General features: G+C 38.1%; 2 protein-coding genes across 2 annotated transcripts; one reads left to right on the top strand and one right to left on the bottom strand.

Moving 5' to 3' along the window:
* Positions 1 to 5,591: 5,591 nt before the first annotated feature.
* On the bottom strand, positions 5,592 to 7,298 carry LOC103723255 (DNA-binding protein MNB1B-like). Its single transcript, XM_008814125.3, has 8 exons — positions 7,149 to 7,298; positions 6,995 to 7,052; positions 6,786 to 6,899; positions 6,623 to 6,680; positions 6,477 to 6,521; positions 6,282 to 6,362; positions 6,080 to 6,172; positions 5,592 to 5,979 (listed from the first exon to the last, which is right to left on the bottom strand). The coding sequence occupies exons 2-8, from the start codon at positions 7,042 to 7,044 to the stop codon at positions 5,959 to 5,961; spliced, it is 462 nt and encodes a 153-aa protein (XP_008812347.2). The 5' UTR covers positions 7,045 to 7,052; positions 7,149 to 7,298; the 3' UTR covers positions 5,592 to 5,958.
* A 3,248-nt stretch (positions 7,299 to 10,546) lies between these two features.
* On the top strand, positions 10,547 to 18,473 carry LOC103723247 (guided entry of tail-anchored proteins factor 1-like). The gene is made up of 7 exons (XM_008814113.4): positions 10,547 to 10,767; positions 12,586 to 12,665; positions 12,888 to 12,958; positions 15,051 to 15,121; positions 15,205 to 15,286; positions 17,964 to 18,013; positions 18,121 to 18,473. The coding sequence occupies exons 1-7, from the start codon at positions 10,660 to 10,662 to the stop codon at positions 18,211 to 18,213; spliced, it is 555 nt and encodes a 184-aa protein (XP_008812335.2). The 5' UTR covers positions 10,547 to 10,659; the 3' UTR covers positions 18,214 to 18,473.
* Positions 18,474 to 18,688: the final 215 nt, after the last annotated feature.

Below are 18,688 nucleotides of genomic sequence, written 5' to 3'. Positions count from 1 at the left end.
ATTTCCCAAAGACACACCAGATATCTTCCTGTGGGATAATTCAATCCCCAAAAATTCGAAAGTGTGTCACTTCCAAATGATACAAACTTATGACATAAATTGTTAGGTCTCAAACCAGAGACGGAGTCGAACGGAAGAAAGGAAAAGAATTGGTAGACTAAAACTCTTCTTTGGGTAAGAGTGAAGCACTGTACATTGGAACAAAAAAAATATCTCCCTCCCATATTCACTCACCCAACCTCCCATTTATCCTCCCACCATAACTCCTTGATAACTGACTTGTAAAAAGTGACTTGTGAAAGGCTGACCCGTCACTACATCGACTCGTTCCCTACGTCCTTGCATGGGGGCTGAGTGCCTGGCGTCCGCTCAACTCATTCCCCACGTCCTCGCGTGGGAGCTAAGTGCATGACGTTTGCTCCCAGTCCCAAACGTACTCTGCTTTCTGTCTTCACAACGGAACCATCATCGGAACGATTCTTCCTCTCGCTCCTAGCTCCATCGTGATCGACTCTCTTTCCACGTGCATGCCTCGTCCTCACACTACCCTTCACTCCCCGCGATTCCGACGCGGCAGCTGCCATGCAAGGAGCGTGATCCAAAGACACCATATAGCATGGGTTCAGCTTCGAGGCTCATCGGGGTCTGAAGCACCGATCATAAACCATAGCAGAACCAGTGTATTGAAATTTAAATTGAGTTGATCAATCAATGATCCTTGTTGCTAAAAACTCAAATTTTATGTCATCATATTAGGAGGAGGGGCGAAGGTGTGCCGTTTCGGTAAAAGCACCCGAACAGTTAAGGTTATGTGGATTTGTTGTACTCTTGGCTAGGTTAAATGCTAAATAGTTCATCCCTTGCTTATGATATCCAAGAAAGTTTTGCGAAGTGTAGACAACTTTAGCTAATGCTAGGACACTCCTTTTCAAGACGCCAACTTGCCAAGAGTATCTAGGCATGTCAAAAGTCTAGGCACTTTCAGAGTTCAGAAATAATATGAAATATCCATACAGTATAGCCGGTGTATTAAGGCTATAGTACACTTCACAAAGCATTCCACCAGCACATTTACATGAAGAGAGACTGCATGATATAGCAGTTGGAATTTAAGAGAAGGGATTGGAGTCGGATAAAAGGAAGAGGGAAAGAAAACCGACAACTGAGGCTTGGAGGATGCAATTTCATCATCATTGTGCATATTCACTCATATTCATTCCAAATAAACTAAAATGCACAAGGTATTGTGCAAAGGCTACCCGTGTGTGCAGGTGATTTGCTTTCAATGAAACTAAATTTGCAAGACTTGCAGTGGTGTTATGCATAAATGCTGAATGTGTAGGAGATCACTTAAGCTTTCAGCAAGGTCTATAGCCCAGCTTCTAACTTCAGAAGATATAGTAACTTGTGTGAATACATCATGTAACATGAATGGTATAGTTTCAATTAATGCACTTCGCAGAGGGTGAAACGGCCACTCTCTGCCAACAACTGCTATCAGTTGGTTCGGACTTCTTAGCTAGCAGCTCGCCAAGGGTTCAAATTCTGGGTATAGATCCAAAAAAACAAAAGGAAAAGAAAAGATAAGAAAAGAAACGCCTGCTACAACAAGATTTATAAATATATCAATACAGAGAAACCACTCCTAACAGCTTCCAGAACTTGTCTGCAAAAATACCATGGCTACTTGATATTTTTCAGCACTAGGCCAAGCTCGAGAGCAAGCTGAGAGACCAATGCAATTGTAAGATAGCCTTTAGCTGAGTTCAAGAATAAGCTGACCAGTTTAAAAAGAAAGATAAATAATGCCACAGGTCAAAAAAAAATTACACAAATTAATAGAAATCTAATATTAAAGGTAGCTCGAGAAAGGAATGATTACCAAATGAGGATTAACAAAGCCAACCAAAATAGTACAGAAAAGGTTTGATGGTTATGGTTAGACTTTTTGACACCAACTATGAATATAAACTTAAGAAAGATTACCTGCAGTCAGGATGAGTTGATAACTGATCCTAACGGGGGAAGGCAGCAGGATAATTATTCGTTAAATAACTAAGCAGGTGCAAGTGCTTTTTAACAGGAAATTTCAATACCTCGTAAATGATTATGATGCAGGCTCATTGAAGTACATGAATTGAAGAAAGGCAACAACAGACAGGAATATAAGCATAGAACTCTCTTTTGATTGCCAAAGTTTTACGAAAAAGACAGCGTGCTAATTAAATAGATAGGCAGAAAGCATTCTACCGAAGGGTTATATTACAAAGCAATATAGCGTACCCAAAGAGATTTTTGATAGATAGCATTTTCTGGGATGATAAGCAAGGCCTCAATTAGGGGTCTGTACAGTAGAGATTTTTGATAGGAAAAATGCACAAGCTTCTTGCTGAAGCACTCAGCAGGACACCACACGACCCTCATGGGAAGCAGATCTCGGTCTTTGTTGAAGACTATGGGCTTCCAAGTTCCATTCCTCTCGTCACTCAATAAACATTTGTTAAATCCTTTTACTTGTAAGTTTCGTAATATGGCTTCTGGCAGGAGCAATTCCTATGTAGTGCAAGCCAAACCATTTGGTTTTTTTTTTTTCGTTTATTTCTGACCAAACAACGCAAATCTCCATATCAGATATTAGTAATATTACCTGGTCTGGATATTTACGTCTTTATAACTTGAGAGCAAGACAGAAAGACCAATACAAAAACACATCTATATCTTTGAGCAATGGTGGAGTTCACTTGTCTAGGTGAGGAGTCCTTTACACAAGGGTTCCAGAGTTTCAAATTACTGACATAATATAACAAAATAAACAAATAAGTGGTTTGATCGAGTGGATTCTTTCATTTCTCAACCTATACTATGATGTCAAAATTGAAACGAGTGATTAGAAATGCTCCCTGAAGGTGTACCATAAGGAAAAATAGAAATGGATGATTGAACAAGCTCACTGAGGGCACAGCGAATATCCACTTTTACCTTTGGTTTTCAATTCTATCGTTACCGTTTAGTGCAGTGAGAGTCTAACAAGTAACAACAATGTCGTCCGATCAACAAAGAAGCCATATTACGCTTCTAACAAATAGCAGATAGTTCTCTGAACCCACAACCTATTTGATAAAAAGGCTTCACTAATGAGAGACTGCACATGTTCAAGTGCTTGCTGTAAAAAGCTTAAAATCAAGAATTCCACAACATAAAGGAGAACGGTGAACAGACTGCTGTCAGTTGTTCAGTTCTATCTGCCCTGTCATATGAAGCTTTATACGAGACGAGATGATAATTTGACTGCAGAAACACCCCAAGTTGTATCCCACGCCTTGATCATCATCCTCTAAAAAAGCTGGCATCTGATCCTTTCCAAGATATACCAAGAATTCTAAAAGAGAAATACACCATGTTGGAGAAATTCCAAAACTGTCTCAAGAAGTTGTGGAGCCTGTCCGCATAGCAGAACTAAAACTAAGGTTTCTTTCATTACCATGCTGACCATCCTCAACCAAACTGTTGCAAATTTAACTTCAAGCCCCCAAAATCATTTTAAGTTCAAAGTGTAACATTTATGTTAGCCTAATTTATCCTCAGAGATGTTTTTCAGAAAAAATCTTAAATATCCGAAAATTCATCTAAAAAAAATCTTCCTAATGATCACAACATTTTCAAAAAGATGTATCAGAAAATCATATTAAGAATAGCTTTCCTGGAACTACTGATGTTGAGTTCATTGACATCATGGTGAAATCATATTTAGATGCCTTATCACACAATTCATAAAGAGAGAGCAGTATTTGAGTCAGAGACTACATTGGTGATCTTACTTATAACTCAAAAGGTTGTTTTACAAGACACTGGATCAAATTGCCAACACATTACAAGTTTTTTATAAGTTGAGAATAACGCTAGAGATATCATCACCCACCATATACAAGAACAAAGTGCCACAACTACGTATGGTGACCTCCATTTTGTGATTCAATAAAAAGCTTGATAGTGTAAAATCCTATATAACTAATTCATTCCCGATTACATTTAAAAATAATCACTACTGACCTTTTTATCTTATTGATCCTTCAAGCAAGGTTTATAACTTATAACAGAATAAACTTATCAACAGTAATATATGCATGGCTGGACCTGATATGAGTTTCATTACCATTTAGCACTCATACAACTGAGTCCCCAAGATTCTTCAATTAACTTATGGATTTACAGCCAAGTGCTCCAGCCATGATATTTGCCAGCTTTAACTGAAGTTAGAACTCCTAATGCATTTTCTTTGCCTATCTATAGACTGATGACTAAGCAATCAAAAGAATTCAACAGTTGACAAAAATGCCTTTCTATCATCTAAATGACAGATTCAAGGACTGAAACGCCAAAGCAGCTCCTAAAAAAAAAGGAAATGCTAACAGAGGAGCCAAAGACTGAAACCTATTCACCCAACACGGGGCAAGAAAACAACTTACAAAACATTGACAACATGTAAACCCTGGAAACACAATAAAGATGGCAATCAGCTAAAAAGAATACAGAATAGACAATGGCCCCATGCACAAGGTAAAGAATTTGAGCCTGTTGTCAAACACAAACACAAGCAATCAAAGCCCTGAGCACCTTCCCTCATTTACCACCATGAGCAAAAACTGGTGATCAAGAAGAATTACCATGCACCTTGAAAGCAAATAATGATGTTTACCACTAAAATGAATGCTTGATTTGACAAAAAAAACAGAAGAGAAACTAGGGCATACCGAGAGTCAAAACAACCACTTGTCTCCAAGTCCGGTAAAGAAACCCTCCAATATAGCCAATAACCCCGTGTAGAGCAACCAATTGCTCTTTTCCCCATCCCTCCACATATCCGGAAAACAGGCAAAAGAAGAAAAGCCACGTAAACAAATCAAACACTTGGCTTCTCACCACCATGCCGGGTCGATATGGCCTTTAACGACCAAACGAGTACAACGAGGGAAGTCACGCAACGCCGTCATGTGCGTTGAAATAGAGTTAACAGGTACACAATGCGACAAAGAGTATCAAATCAGAATTTTTCCTTAAAAAGATATCTGCAAGTCTGACGGCTCGTGAGTTGAGGCCGTTGCAGAGGTCGCATCCAATAAAAATAAGAGTTGGAAAATTTAGCTAGCAAACAAAACCAGCAAATAGAAGTTCAGAAAACCACTTCTTACTTCAAGGAAAGAGAAAAATACCACGTTGCATAACCAATTTAGGGGAATTCAACCAATAGCCATAAGCACCAACATTAAATTAGCAAACCAATAGCCAGATAGCAACCACTGAAGTTGCAAAGCCACATTTAAAAGCCAAGGAGAACATTGTTTTTACTGGTTAGGACAATGTAGCTTGTAAAATAAGAGTAACCAACACTTCACAGCATCCTTTCCGATAAAGAGAAGAACCACATTGCCTTTGAAACGATCACAGGAAACACAGCAGAGCTCATAAACCACCAGAATCGATGCAATAAGCAGGGAATTATAGGCATTTTCCCACCCATGTCGCTTAATTACTAACAAGTAGAAAGCCATTTTCACCTAAGCAAAGCAGATTATCCAAATAAAACTCAATACACAAAATTTAAACCCAGATATGAATTAGCCACAAATATCAAAAGGGGCGCATAGAACCAAATAGTGCATCAAAATCAGCTCCAGTTAGACGAGTAAGTACAAGGTGGTGATGGACGGCAGAGACGCAGCCGTCCTGCGTCCAGCCGCAACTCTCACAAAAGGGCATGATTCCCCAAAGTAACGAGTCGAATTTTGATTTCTACTTCTAGATCTTTTTCAAATAGTAGAACTCTAGTTTCTACATCCAGATCTTTTACTAATGAGTTAAAAAAGGGAGAAACTAAAGATGGGAAAAGGGGGTAAACAGAAGATAAACTTTTGATACGCCGTCTTTTGCTTCTCCTTCCACTATCGTCCTCCCATTGATCTACTCCTCTTCCTCCTCTTCCTGTGCCCCGAAAAAAGGATATAAGTTAGAGGGAAAGAAAATCAAAACATGGATTAATTGATTGAAACCTAGCAACGGAAGAGATAAATAAATAACCCACCTCTTCGCTCCCTTCTTCGTCCTCATCGTTCACCTCGGACTTGGACTTGTCGGATTCTTCTTCCTCGTCAGCCCTATTGTGTGGTCCCTCGGACTATTTCACAAGAAAGAAACAAATTAAACAAGAAATTAATTTTAGGGAAAACCAAACAAAATCAAGAATTTTACTGCAATAAATTAATCGTGCGGATGTATATATCAACCATTTTGTTATTGTACGCGGCAATGTTCTTCGTGTACTCTGACTTCAGCTTGTTCGCCCTGGCCACGTAGGGAGCCTTCTCCTGGAGTTAGAAATAAATCCAACAAAATAAATTTTATTAGAAAATTTAGCAGAAAAAAACAACTAATCTAGTTTTGCGAGATCGATCGGGATGGAATTGGGGCAGAACACTCACAGCTTCAGACAGGGATTTCCACTTATCACCTCCGGCTTTGCCGACCTATTTTATTTCGAAATCGAACAAAATTAGACAAAAATTGATGTTATGATGCGGAGAGATGTATGGAGAACGAGGATAAAGACAGCATATTTGATACTTACCACGGAGACTAGCTTGTTATTCGGGTTCTTCTCCTTGAACTGCTTCCTGAACTCCTCCCTGTCGTCAAAAACCAGAAGAGAAAGTATCAGAAGAGAAATTCCTTGGAGAAATATATCAAGACCTGGAAAAAAAGGCAAAGAGAAACAATAAATCGAAGCTCACATGAAGACAAAGAAGGCGCTGGGCGGCCTCTTCGGCTTGTTCGGGTCCTTGCCGGCCTTCACCTTCTTCGCCGTTTTCGTAGCCTTCTCCACCCCCTTCCTCTTCGTCGAGAGCCTACTCACCAAAAATTAAACAAAAACGCATCTCAGACCTCCAAACTCTAGATCGAAAAACCTAGCAGGCAATATGGAAGGGGGAGAGAAACGAACTTGGCATCGGACTTCTTCGACGTGTCGGCCTTCGACTTCCCTCCTTTCATGTCGAAATCTGCATGAAATTCGATCAGATCCGTGAGAAATCGTCTGAAAAAACGCTGAAAATCAACGAAAATCGCCGTAACTCGATCGGAAAGGCGGCGTTTACCTTAGGGTTAGGGTTTCGTCGAGCGAGGGCAGAAAGGGAAAGGGCGAGGAGACAGAGGGGTCGCTGTAAGTGGAGACGGGGTGAGTTGAGAAATCGTGGGGCGTGCGAAGTAGGGGGATAAGAAGGGGAGGGAGGGGGGGGGGCGCGGGCGGAGGTTGGGGGGGCGTGGGGGGAAATTAAAACCCATTGGACGAAGGGCGAAACAAATTGGGAATTTGGGCGGGATTTGAATTTGTCAGCCACGTCATCGATCCGCGTGATCGTCTCCGATTCACCCCGTCTCTCTTTTTTCCTTTTACGTGTTTCCCTCTGTGCTTCCTTCTCGCCCCTGGCCTGGCCCTCGCTCTTGCGGTCCTGGAACGAGGTGGGGCCCAGACCACCTTGGTCCCCGCTAGATGGTCACCACGTGGCTGTTTCTGGCGCATCAAATTAGCCCTAATATTGGCTAAGGTTACTAAATTGTCGGCGTCTATAACTCCTGATTCTGGCGGTTGATTCGTAGCATTATTGGGAAGGGAGCATCGGATGGGCGGCGGGTGATGGGAATTACTGTGGCTCACCAAGTGGGTACTGGGTACCTTTCGGTGGTCCTGATAGATGTAAGGGGGGACGTGGTGCCATCTGGGTCCAGTTTAGCTGATCCTGGTCTAAGAATGTGGTCAGTTTTGTTGCTAGGATTTGAATATGAGGTGCCCTCTGTGGATCAAATTATCAGCTGTTTCAGTCCTTTTTCATATATTTTATTTTTTGATTTTGTTAGATATATTCATACCTTATGTATGATCCATCCCTCTTATTGAATATATATATATATAGAGAGAGAGAGAGAGAGGGTGGCCTATCGATTTGGTTGAGATTTGATCAATATTTTAACCCGAGCAATCTACATTTCTAAAAAAATAATGCAATTATATATTACCTGATTTCCTTCTATTTTTTAGTACATTCTAATTGGAAAGAAGTTGGGCCACATTCATACTACTTGATATGCAATAAGTATTGGCATCTTTGCCTATTCTATCCTATTGTATCTTCATGCATGGATAGAAGCTTTGCACCGTGGTGCACCGTGGTGTTGAAACAAAAAATTGTGTGTGTGTGAGTTAGGGAAGAAAGACGAGGCTAACAATAACAACAATAACACATGTTTAATTAATAAGAAAAATTATGGTTGCTAAATGTTGGTCGATTTGAAAACTATATGACAGTCGGCAACGGATGAAGATTTTACTCCTTGGTATTGAAGAGTGATCAGACTTAAACTTCTAAAGCACCATGCTATATGTGCAAAGAGGCCAGCAATTTTACAAGCATATAATTGAAATTTCACTAGCAAGTTTAGTGGAGTTGATAGGTTTCTTTCAAGGTATTCAAATATGATCAAATTAAATTATTATTTCTATGCTAACCCTACTTCAATTCTAGTTAGCTTGAATCAAAATACAATTTTATTTACTTTTTGCTGGATTGCTGAGCTGTTTATCCTTAGCTTCTTCCTCCAAACCCTCCACCGAGGTTAAGCAAGATTGATGCCGAATATAAATGGAGCCAATAACAAAGAGATAGAGGACATAGCAAATATGGGATGCAAAGATTATGGAGACAAAAATACGAGCTAAGTGATAGATCAAGACTCATAAAGGGGATGAATGCTAGAGCCTTTAAGTCTCTTTTTTTTTCTTTTATAAAATTTAATTATCAGCTTAATTATTATTTGCAATGATTTGTATATATCTAGAATATGTTTTTACTTGCGATAATTGGGTGTAAAATGACACATGTTTTATGCGATATTAAGAAAATCCATGCAAGAAAGCATGAGCCCGTCGTCTAATGGATTAGAGATATTTTAGTTCATAAAATGATAAGTAGATTGAAAGATACCAAGTTGAATTAGTAAAGCCACGGGGAATTAGATTCAAGTCTCACCCATACGTTGATTTTTATTGAGCTTCATAGAGAGAAAAAGAGAGGGTAGACCGCCGCATCTTGCGTCTGAGCTTGACGCATATGTGGGCAACTGAAGAGGTTTGGGTGGAACCATTAGACCATGGACAATTGAAGAAGTTTGGGTGGAACCATCATTCATTTAGTTGAGAGAAGGTGAATCCAAAAGAAACATGATTCTATCGCTTCTACCTTGAGCAAACATTAAAATGGACCAGAGCTAAAATTCCCATTTTGAAGACCTACTACAGGGAACCAATGATAACATAGTTCCAATACGTGTTCTTATCATTTATAGACACCAGGCCAATCTCCAATATGTGAGACATGAATTGTTAGGGAGTTACCTAAGGAACCAGACAATATAGGGATCTACTTAGTAATGCTCAAAAAGGAACCATGGATTGAAATTACATCTGAAATGGGAGAGCATTAAAGATGCTCGAAATGTGACAATTATACAATAATGCAAAGATGAACATTGCCATGCTAATATGCAGTTAAGCTTGCACTATTCAAGCCTTGATCAATTCATGGATAAAACCTTGCAAATGTAGTAGATAAAGCTATGATCAATAACCTCTCTAAGAAAAATGAATACTTCTTGAAGCAGTCCATTTCACTACGAAAGAAAATTTAATATATCAAGCTCAAATATCAAAATTCAGGCATGAGGTTTTGCTATACAGGCAAAAGATAGGACCATAAATGGACATAGCTGTTCATGGATGCTGTAGACCCGGTTCAATACTAAGCTGAATTGAGCTCATTCAATCACGAGACGAGACAAGCTTGACCTCATTAAACTGACTCATAAATTAGTAGGGCTCGACAAGCTTCTTTAGCTAAGAAAGAAGCAAAAATTTTGTTACATTTGGGCTCGTTTGGTTTGCAAGGAAAGAAGGGAGGAAAGTGTGGTCAACATGAAAGTAATGAGATGCCTCTTGTTTGGTTGGAGTTTTCAAATAAGAGAGAAGGAAAAGTTGTATTCCCATGAAAATATGATTCTCACATTTCATGGAAAAATCTTTTCCACGAGAAATATGGGAAAGTTACTTTTCCATGAGGCAGGAATCACTCCATTTTTACTTTTTTCCAAAAAGTTCTTTCAGCATTAAAGAGGCATTAAAAATCTAATTTTTATTAAAGGCATAATAGAAATTATACATAACTTTCCTAGAAAAATGGATGGCCAACCAAACATAAGCAATTTAGAAATTTGTTATTTTTTCATGGTCAACCAAATATGCCAAAATCATATTTCTAGAAGAAAAAATGCTTCCCGCGAACCAAACCATACTGCTTCTCGTGAACCAAACCAGCCCTTGAGCCTACGAGCACTGGAGTTTTGGACCGGGATGTTTCACGGGGAAGCAAACTAAACGCTTCCCTACCGGGTCAGAACCAGCAGAGTAATTTGAAAACCGTTAGACCGCCTATCCGGGCTTTTTCTACTTTCCTCTGATCCGCCGTCCATCCGCCCAACGAGCCGCCGTGAGGGTATGAACCGGAGGCTCCGCTCCTGTCGACCCGATAACGGATCCCCTCCCCCGCGGCTACGACGATGGGCGGCGGAACCCCCGGCGACGGCGACCCTCTCTCCCCTCTTTCCATCCTCCTCCTCGTCGTTCTTCTGCAACTCCTCGATGGATTTGTTGAGTTCCTCAGAAAGGTAATCGGATCCCCAACGCTTCGACGAGTTCCTGTCGGATCTTTCTCTCTCTTCGCGTCGAATTGTTCTACTCCCGTCAATTACCGCGTTGCCTCCACTCTTTACAAGGGAAAGTTGGATCCCCAGGAGCTTAATTTGATGCTTTTAGTGGAGTCTCGTCGTTTTTTTTTTCTCTCTTCCATGCTAGCGTTAGATCTGGAGACCGGGTTCTTGGAATGGCTTCTCTTGTTGTCCCTATTAAAAAAAACCTAATACCTTGTAATCCGATCCATTTTATGGAATTTTAGTATGAAACCGTGATAAAACGTGTATTCTTTTGGCTTCTAAATCTAGTTGCAATCTTGCAGATGCGTAAAGTCGCTTATATAAGGATTTAGGCATGTTAGAGGTGCATATAACAATTAAAACTGGGAATGTTGAGCTTAATTGTATCTATGTTGGATTGGATTGCTCCGTCAAAAAAAATTCTTGTTGACTACAGGTTTGAGGCATGGCATCTTAATGGAAAGGCTGGAATCACTAATCGAGGAATTTGTTTGTTGTCTGTGTCACACTGATAAGTTGAAATAACAATAAAATTTTGTCAGGAAAATTATTTCCAAGGTACTTTTCTGGTAGAGGCTCGATGTTTGGGTGGCATATTGATGTGTTCACATGGTGTTATTAGTCATCACTAGAAAAGGAAACCTCCTCCGAGATATTTGAGGTCTTAGATTTTCAGCATATTATCAGGGATAGGGGATATCTTTAAAATTTTAATGTCTTCACTAATTGACATGCAAGTAAGAGAGCAATTGCTATCTGAAATGCTAGACTCTTCAATCTTCTTCTTCTTCTTCTTTTTAGAGTGAAAGGTGTACTAGTAAATGTTTAATCTAATAAGATAATGGTGTTGTTGAGTTGTTATTCTTCCAGGCATCATCATATTTTACTATCTCAAATTAATATAAGTGATTTTATCTATTTTTCACTGTAAATTAGGAGCATATGGGCTAGCCATACCATAAAGAACCAGCTTCATCCCAGACATTTAGTTTTACTTTACAAATTCCTAAGCTCCATTTATGCAAGGAAGAAGCTCCTTGCATCCCTTAGAACAAAAAACTTCCATCCAAGTTTATTTAAATCTTCCTAACTATTTGTTAGTAATTTGAAACAAATAGGAGTCTCTCTTATAGTTTTAAATATGCAATGAGCATGATCTTCTTATTCTCCTGGGTCTTTTTCAGGGGTTTACAAATTATAGCCATGAATTCAATTTGTTTGGCTAACAGAGAAACACAAACAAGAAACTTAATTCCATATTTGATTTCAAGTCCCAGCTATCGTCCCTACAGGCCAAACACTCTAATAGTGCAGACATTTTTCAAATAAATTAGTACACAAATCCATCTTTTTATTGATTGTTCTATCTTTTTTTGATTGGTGCAACATGAATTTGAGACCAGCATTTATTATGCAATTTGCAGCCTTTGTTGCTTGCAGTTGGTTGTTTGAAGCATCTCATATGTTTTTTAAAAATCTGTCAGTAGAGTTCTTTCTTTCTTTTTCTTTTTTTCTGCAGATATTTTAATATTTCCTTCTCCCAAGCCCTTTCTTTCATTATATATGCCTCTATAAGTGTCAGATGTTGTTACTCAATACAAGAAATTATCTCCCCTATCTCGTACGGTAATTTCCATTTTGAAGAACTTATGTCATTTTCATTTCTAATTGTGTGAGGATATATTCAAATCTTGATACTGTTAAGTTGACCCCTTTCTGAGTGAGTTTTTGTTGAGTATTTCCCTATTAAAAGTCTTGTGATTTTCTTTCCAGAGAGGATTAAGAAGCAATGAAGAATTTCAACTGCGACAAGAAATCGAGCAACTTTTAAAAGAGGCAGGCAAATTATCAATGTAGGTGATTCAATCTCTCTAAAAGATGTCCTTGTTTTACACTTTATGAGGTTAACAAGCATAAAGTTTGATTACGATCCTTCTTTTACTCACCTCTCTATACATCTTAGATGTCGAATTAGACAATGAGCATTCATTTTCATGCATTTTTCATCAAGCTTTATTAAGCATGCATCGCATATGCGGGAGATGCATTCCAGTGGTTTTGTTTGTGATTTGCAGGCCCTCCACATTTGCTCAGGTTGTAAAACTTAAACGAGCGGCTGCAGCTAAAGAGAAGGAGCTGTCTAAAAGTATGTGAATTAGAACTTTGTTGTTTTTTAAATGGTTGATCAGTTCGGATAAAGAAAAAGTTGTTGTGGGTAGAATTATGAAGTCATAATGAAGTAATTATATAATTTGCTGAATTATTTTGAAAGTTGTACACTGTATGGTTCAATCTTCGACTTTGTGCACTTGGAAGGGGCATACTTCTTCTCATTCAATGAAAAATCACATAGCTGTTATGAAGCTCAACTTACATTAGGGCCTATCATTGTTACGGTTGGCATGCATCACATTGTTAGTAGGTGTTGGCATGCTGAGAAATTCTTAGTGGGTCCATTTTTGGACTATTTCGACCTTTTGGGTAAGATGTTGCCGTTATTGTCTTAAACTGTAGTAATATAGAGACAATCATGCAATTATGTTCAAAATCTTCTGACTATGTAAATGCGATTGGTCTAATTTGGGTTTTAAAGATTTTTTTATATGATTGTTATATTCTCTTATGCAAACAAAAGCGACTTTGTTAACAGTCAAGAATAATAATTCAACGATGGTAACATATCAAGAGTCCTTAATTCTGCATAGGTCCACTATAACATGAATACTTAAATGCATCTTTGTAGTTTATTCTGGTAGTGCATGCACCATGTGGCTTTAGTTAGCTCATTATTTGTTTATCTTTTTAGAATTATGAATTGTGACTAGACAATTTAAACAATAAATGTTTAGTTAATTAGTTATAATAAGTAATATGGCTATGAAATGAAGATGCATCTGCTTCTTGTTACATTTCTTTTTTTTTTTTTTACATGTCTAGACTTATAACTACTAATTTTATGCGTTTTTTTTGTGATTATTGGACATGGCAGTTTGGCAGTGCCTTTCTTATGATTTGTCTCTTACGAAACATGTAGCAGAAACAAAGTTGTTTTGGTTTTTCAAAAATCAAAAAATCTAAACATGTGGGAGACATCACAGAATGGGAAATGGCATGGAAAACAATTTGACATCTCCATTAATTCTGACTATATATTGCTCTGGTTTATATTGCATGTAACTTTTAGATCCTTGGGGTGTAATAAAATGTTCTGTCAAAAGTTGTTTTTACATCCTTCTACATGCTACGTAAGGGAGAAAAAAACCAACCAGTATTCTTCTTTCTGTTCACTACAGCAGTTAGATGTGTTTCGGTATATTTTTTATTTAGGTAAGAGATTGAGGCTCTATGCAAGAGTGATCTTTCCAGAAGTTCCAGAGTAAATAAAATGTGTACTTGTTTGAAGACAAATCCTTGACATCATATGGAGTCATTAAGCAGATGATCAATTCTTCAAAGAGTTCGTCAATGTTGATTGGTTGGAAGAATTCCTTTACAGGAAGATACACCTAAATTGAGATGAATGCCACTGCATATTGATTCGGTAAAGATTGATTTGGTATCTCCCTTTGAAATCTGTTTCCTTTTTGTGTCAGAGTTCTGACTTCTGAGGGACTACTTGCTCGTCTTCCCAGGTCTTATAGTTAACAAAGCATCAAATTAAATGGAGGCCTACACATTAAAGAATGAGTGAACATTTAAGCAGCCAGGTCATGTATAACATATTGTGAATGGTGATTTTAAGTACACTTATCTGTTGAGCATAAACCTTAGAAACAAATCTGTGCTTGTGGCCAAAATAAATGATCTTGTGGCCTCCTTTAATGACTTGCTTTCATGTTTGCCATATTTCCAAGAAGATGGTAGGTCTTCATGCTGTGGTGGAGGTGAGGGGAGACAAAATGGTCTGCAGTAGCTGGCTTACATTTTGTAGTTACGTCCTGTTCCATCCTTTTGGAAATTCTCTCTTTCTCCTTTATAATTTTCTTATCAAGTACAATGTTACTTTTGCGGGCATTTAATGGTGATAACATAGCATCTTCTTTGATAAATTTTCAGCACTGCCCCCCTTCCCCTTCTCCCCCCTCCTTTAATTAATATGCCAAGAATCCTTCAATTTGAGTCAAAAAAGTCCTGTCATTTCATGACGACATTTCTATATGTTAGAAATCATATTCTCTGCCTCCATTTCGTTATTCTATTTGTTTAAGTAGAGAATGACTACTCTTAGTCAAGTACAGGACATGAGGAGTACAGCAAGGAGAAGAAGTGGTCATATGATATGTTTGCAAGAGCCCTGCTGGTTCTTAAGGTACATTTTGATGCATGTAATTGTTTCTGTGCTTTCTTGGTTGTTGAGGATTGAAAGATTGTTTCACTCGTTGGTTCTGGTAGGTAATATTATATGCTGGACTTATTTGGCATTTCTGGGGTGTTCCAGTTGCAGCAGTTCCGCAACATCTTTTGCAGCCTTTTGGTAGCAAACTTCACAGGCCTTTTTCTTTACTTTGGAAATTTACATTACAGACTGTTCTCTGCAAATTTTTGGTAGCATGAAGAACATCATTTCATTTTTATAAATTATATCCTGTCATATGATAATGATTTGTCACATTTCAGTAAATTTTTATATTATTTAGTTGGTAATTGTTAACAACAAATCATTATCTATCTGCATTATGTTGAGGAGTTATCATTATGTCCGTGTCTTCTTCCTGTTAAACTTCCCCAATCACTTCTCCAGTACGTACTCTATCCTAACTTTAAGAACCATTTCCACCTGTAAATACAGGGAGGATTGGCTGCTTGCAGTTTGGTGATGTTGTTAAGAAGAGCTAGAAGTTTTGGATAATTTTGAGAGGCTGACAAGCCATTTCATCATATAGATTTCAGGGTGCAAAGAGTAGCCAAATCTAACCTTGAGTATAGTTAGTGCTCAAGGAAAATAGTAACCTGGACATTGTGATATGAGTCTCATTAACCTGTGCTTGATTAGGTAACTAGCATCTAATTCTTGTCTGCTTTTACTTTTTTTGAAAAAACTTAATCAACAGAAGTTTACAAAATTGCTTTGGTGGAAAAATATCATCCATCTGGCTTTAACTCAGTTTGAAGTGCTCATAACAATTTCATAATTGTGGGATCAATGCTATTATAGTAATATGCACTTCAAGACGAAATAATTGTATTTTGTGTGGATAAAAGCATAAGAAGGATAATATTCACTGGGTGATCTAGCTCTTTTATTTCCTCTGAGAATAACCATCATGAACAATTTCATCAAGGGAAAGTTATTGCTTATATTTTGCAGAAATCTTGTAATAAATTTTATGGTATGCAAATTAATTTATTCATAAGAGTGGTTGATGCTATGGTCCAACACTTTTCTTTGATGTTAACCTATAAGTAGACTTTAATAATACAACCAGCATGAGAGGGGAATGGTTCTTGCCTTGTTGCTGCCATTTGTGGCATGATTTTTTAGAAGAAAAACTCTGATTTTGACACTTGTGGAAGTGTCAATACTGTCTACAGAAATGATCAGAATAATGCTTTTAAAATCTTGGCAGTTCTCTACATCATAACAATGGAAATCATATTAGGATATTAAACGCATTAAATGACTTGGGAGAGGGTTTACGAGATTTATTAAGCATAACATTGACATCTCCTTTAATTTTGACTATGCTCTTCGTGAGCTTTCTTTTAGATGCCTATGTGGGCAAGCAGGTAACATTCTAATTAATTTGTGCGGTCTTGTCATGCATTCATGCTTGAGCGGGTTCTTTGTGTCTGCATGTGCATGCATGTGTGTTTGTGTATGCACAAATTCTTCTACCAAATTCCATCTGGCCTTCTTTGTTGATCTAGCCAGCCACTTGGTCAGGTTCCCTGCATACATGTTGAAGACAAGAAATCCTTACTGTCCAGTGCCGGCTCGAGCCTTAGGCGACTGAGGCGGTCGCCTAAGGCCCCCGGCCTAGCGAAGGCCCCCACCGGAAGATGCTGCAGCTATACAAATACTCATTCCTTCCATTCTCGTCTTCCCCCCTTCGTCTTCCACTCTTATCTTTCATCCCTTCTCTTTTTTGGTTTTGGTCTTGGTTTTCCTTCCCTCACATTACTCCTGATCCAGCTGGGCCATCGGGAAGAAAGATAGGGGGATCGGAGATGGACTTCTTGGAGGGTGGAGATTCTTTTAATTTTCTCCTCTCGGTTTCTTCTCCCCTCTTGGGTGGTAGAGAGAGAAAAGGAGCTAGAGGGAGTTGAATGGTTGCTGTGCTGTGATGTTGCAGTTGCTGCTTGGGTACTCACTTGAAGGGGAGACGGTGGGATGGGACTTTTATTTATTGGATGGAGTGAATTTCCCATAATGCCCCTACTTTCTCTTATAGAGAGGTGCAATTTTTTTATTACCTTGACAATGAAGTGGCATGAGATAACCACTTCCTATTCGGCTTTTGCTTGACATGATAAATACTATTGTCAAGCATTATCTTAGTTAATTAATCAGTTTCATGGCCCTTCTTTTCGAGCAATTACTTTTATTTACTTTTATTTAAAAATTATATTAAATTAAAAAAGTTTTTTACCTATTTTTATTAAATTTATATATCTTTATTGAAATAGTATACTTGATAGCTATCTATTTCTATATCATTTTTTTAAATATTTTATATTTATTAAAAAAAATATTATTAAAAAAAAGAGGCCTCATTCATTGGATTTGCCTTAGGCCTCCAAATATATTGGGCCGCCCCTGTTACTGTCAAACACTTAACCTTCATCGCATGCACCTCATGAAATAGCTCTTGTTACGGGTTTCGGGCATTGTTGCTGTTGTATTACTACCAAGCTCCTTTAACATGCTTTGTACTTTACTGAATTCATTATTTATCATCATTCTCAATAAGTAGCTTATGTCTGCATTTTTTTTTTGATTTCCTTTAACTTAAAAAAGCTATGCATGATCATTCTCCAATGTCCTGCTTTTTTCCCCTTATAAAGAGAGAACAAATGCCAGCTGGTGCTATCTGGTGAAAATATTCTGGATGTTGCTGCTTCTTTTGAAATACATATACATAAGCACGCACACATGCATTCTGTACATGCTCTGATGTGCAAGAACTAATGTTTCTTGTGTTTCTTGGCAGGGAGGTTCCTGTCCTGTAGATCTGGAGATGCTGTCACCGGTCAAATCATGGTAGAGATTTACTCCTTATCCACGTAGCAGTTTTCATTTGAAGACATATAGAGCTGTCTTGTGTCTAAACTTCGAATCATTTTACTAACTCAAAATTTTAAATGCAGGTTGGCATAATACCATGGCTGCTTTTAGCTACTCAAGTTAGCAAGTTTTTGTGTCAAAAGCTGTCAATTTTTTTTTTCATGATTAAATCCTAAAAACTTTGCTTGCCCAGTATATATTTGTAATTTTTGATCCAGATTTTGGGAGGTTGGTATGTGCTCTAGATATGTAATCTCTGCTTGCTCCATCTTTCGTTTCTTCACCCTCCTTGAACTGGGCAATTTTCTTCAGTCAAAAGATGGGGAGTGGTGTGTCATTAAAGATTTCTAGTCTTCATCTTGGACGGGAACATTTTGTAGAATTTCAGAGTTTTCAACGTAGCACGCTTGCATAAAATAAATTTGAATTGTCATCCCTTTCCAGTGAATCTGAAATATAGAATTTCATGACTTCAGAGCATGCATCAGGTTGATTCATGTAATTTGCTGTTCTCGAAACTAGTTAGGTACAGGTATTATTTGGGGCATTTTAGGTGAGGTTTCTCCATTAGGTTTGCTAACTCGAGTTTATTATTCCTTCATCATGTGAGCTGGTTTCTAGTTATGTTACGTTGAAAGTTATATATGCATT

This window comes from Phoenix dactylifera, chromosome 18 (assembly GCF_009389715.1).
Source record: "Phoenix dactylifera cultivar Barhee BC4 chromosome 18, palm_55x_up_171113_PBpolish2nd_filt_p, whole genome shotgun sequence".
In the NCBI taxonomy this organism is placed as follows: Eukaryota; Viridiplantae; Streptophyta; class Magnoliopsida; order Arecales; family Arecaceae; genus Phoenix; species Phoenix dactylifera.
The sequence above is the reverse complement of the archived record's forward strand: the minus strand, read 5'-3'. Positions and strand labels throughout refer to the sequence as shown.

Bases quoted from the DNA above. Each gene is read 5' to 3' on its own strand.
- LOC103723255 (XM_008814125.3), bottom strand. From the start codon at position 7,044: ATGAAAGGAGGGAAGTCGAAGGCCGACACGTCGAAGAAGTCCGATGCC. The intron at 6,900-6,994 runs GTTCGTTTCTCT...TTTGGTGAGTAG, and splicing joins TCGAAGAAGTCCGATGCCAA to GCTCTCGACGAAGAGGAAGG. The intron at 6,522-6,622 runs GTAAGTATCAAA...GAAATAAAATAG, and splicing joins ATAACAAGCTAGTCTCCGTG to GTCGGCAAAGCCGGAGGTGA.
- LOC103723247 (XM_008814113.4), top strand. From the start codon at position 10,660: ATGGGCGGCGGAACCCCCGGCGACGGCGACCCTCTCTCCCCTCTTTCC. The intron at 10,768-12,585 runs GTAATCGGATCC...TTTTCTTTCCAG, and splicing joins TTGTTGAGTTCCTCAGAAAG to AGAGGATTAAGAAGCAATGA. The intron at 18,014-18,120 runs GTAGAGATTTAC...TTTTAAATGCAG, and splicing joins CTGTCACCGGTCAAATCATG to GTTGGCATAATACCATGGCT.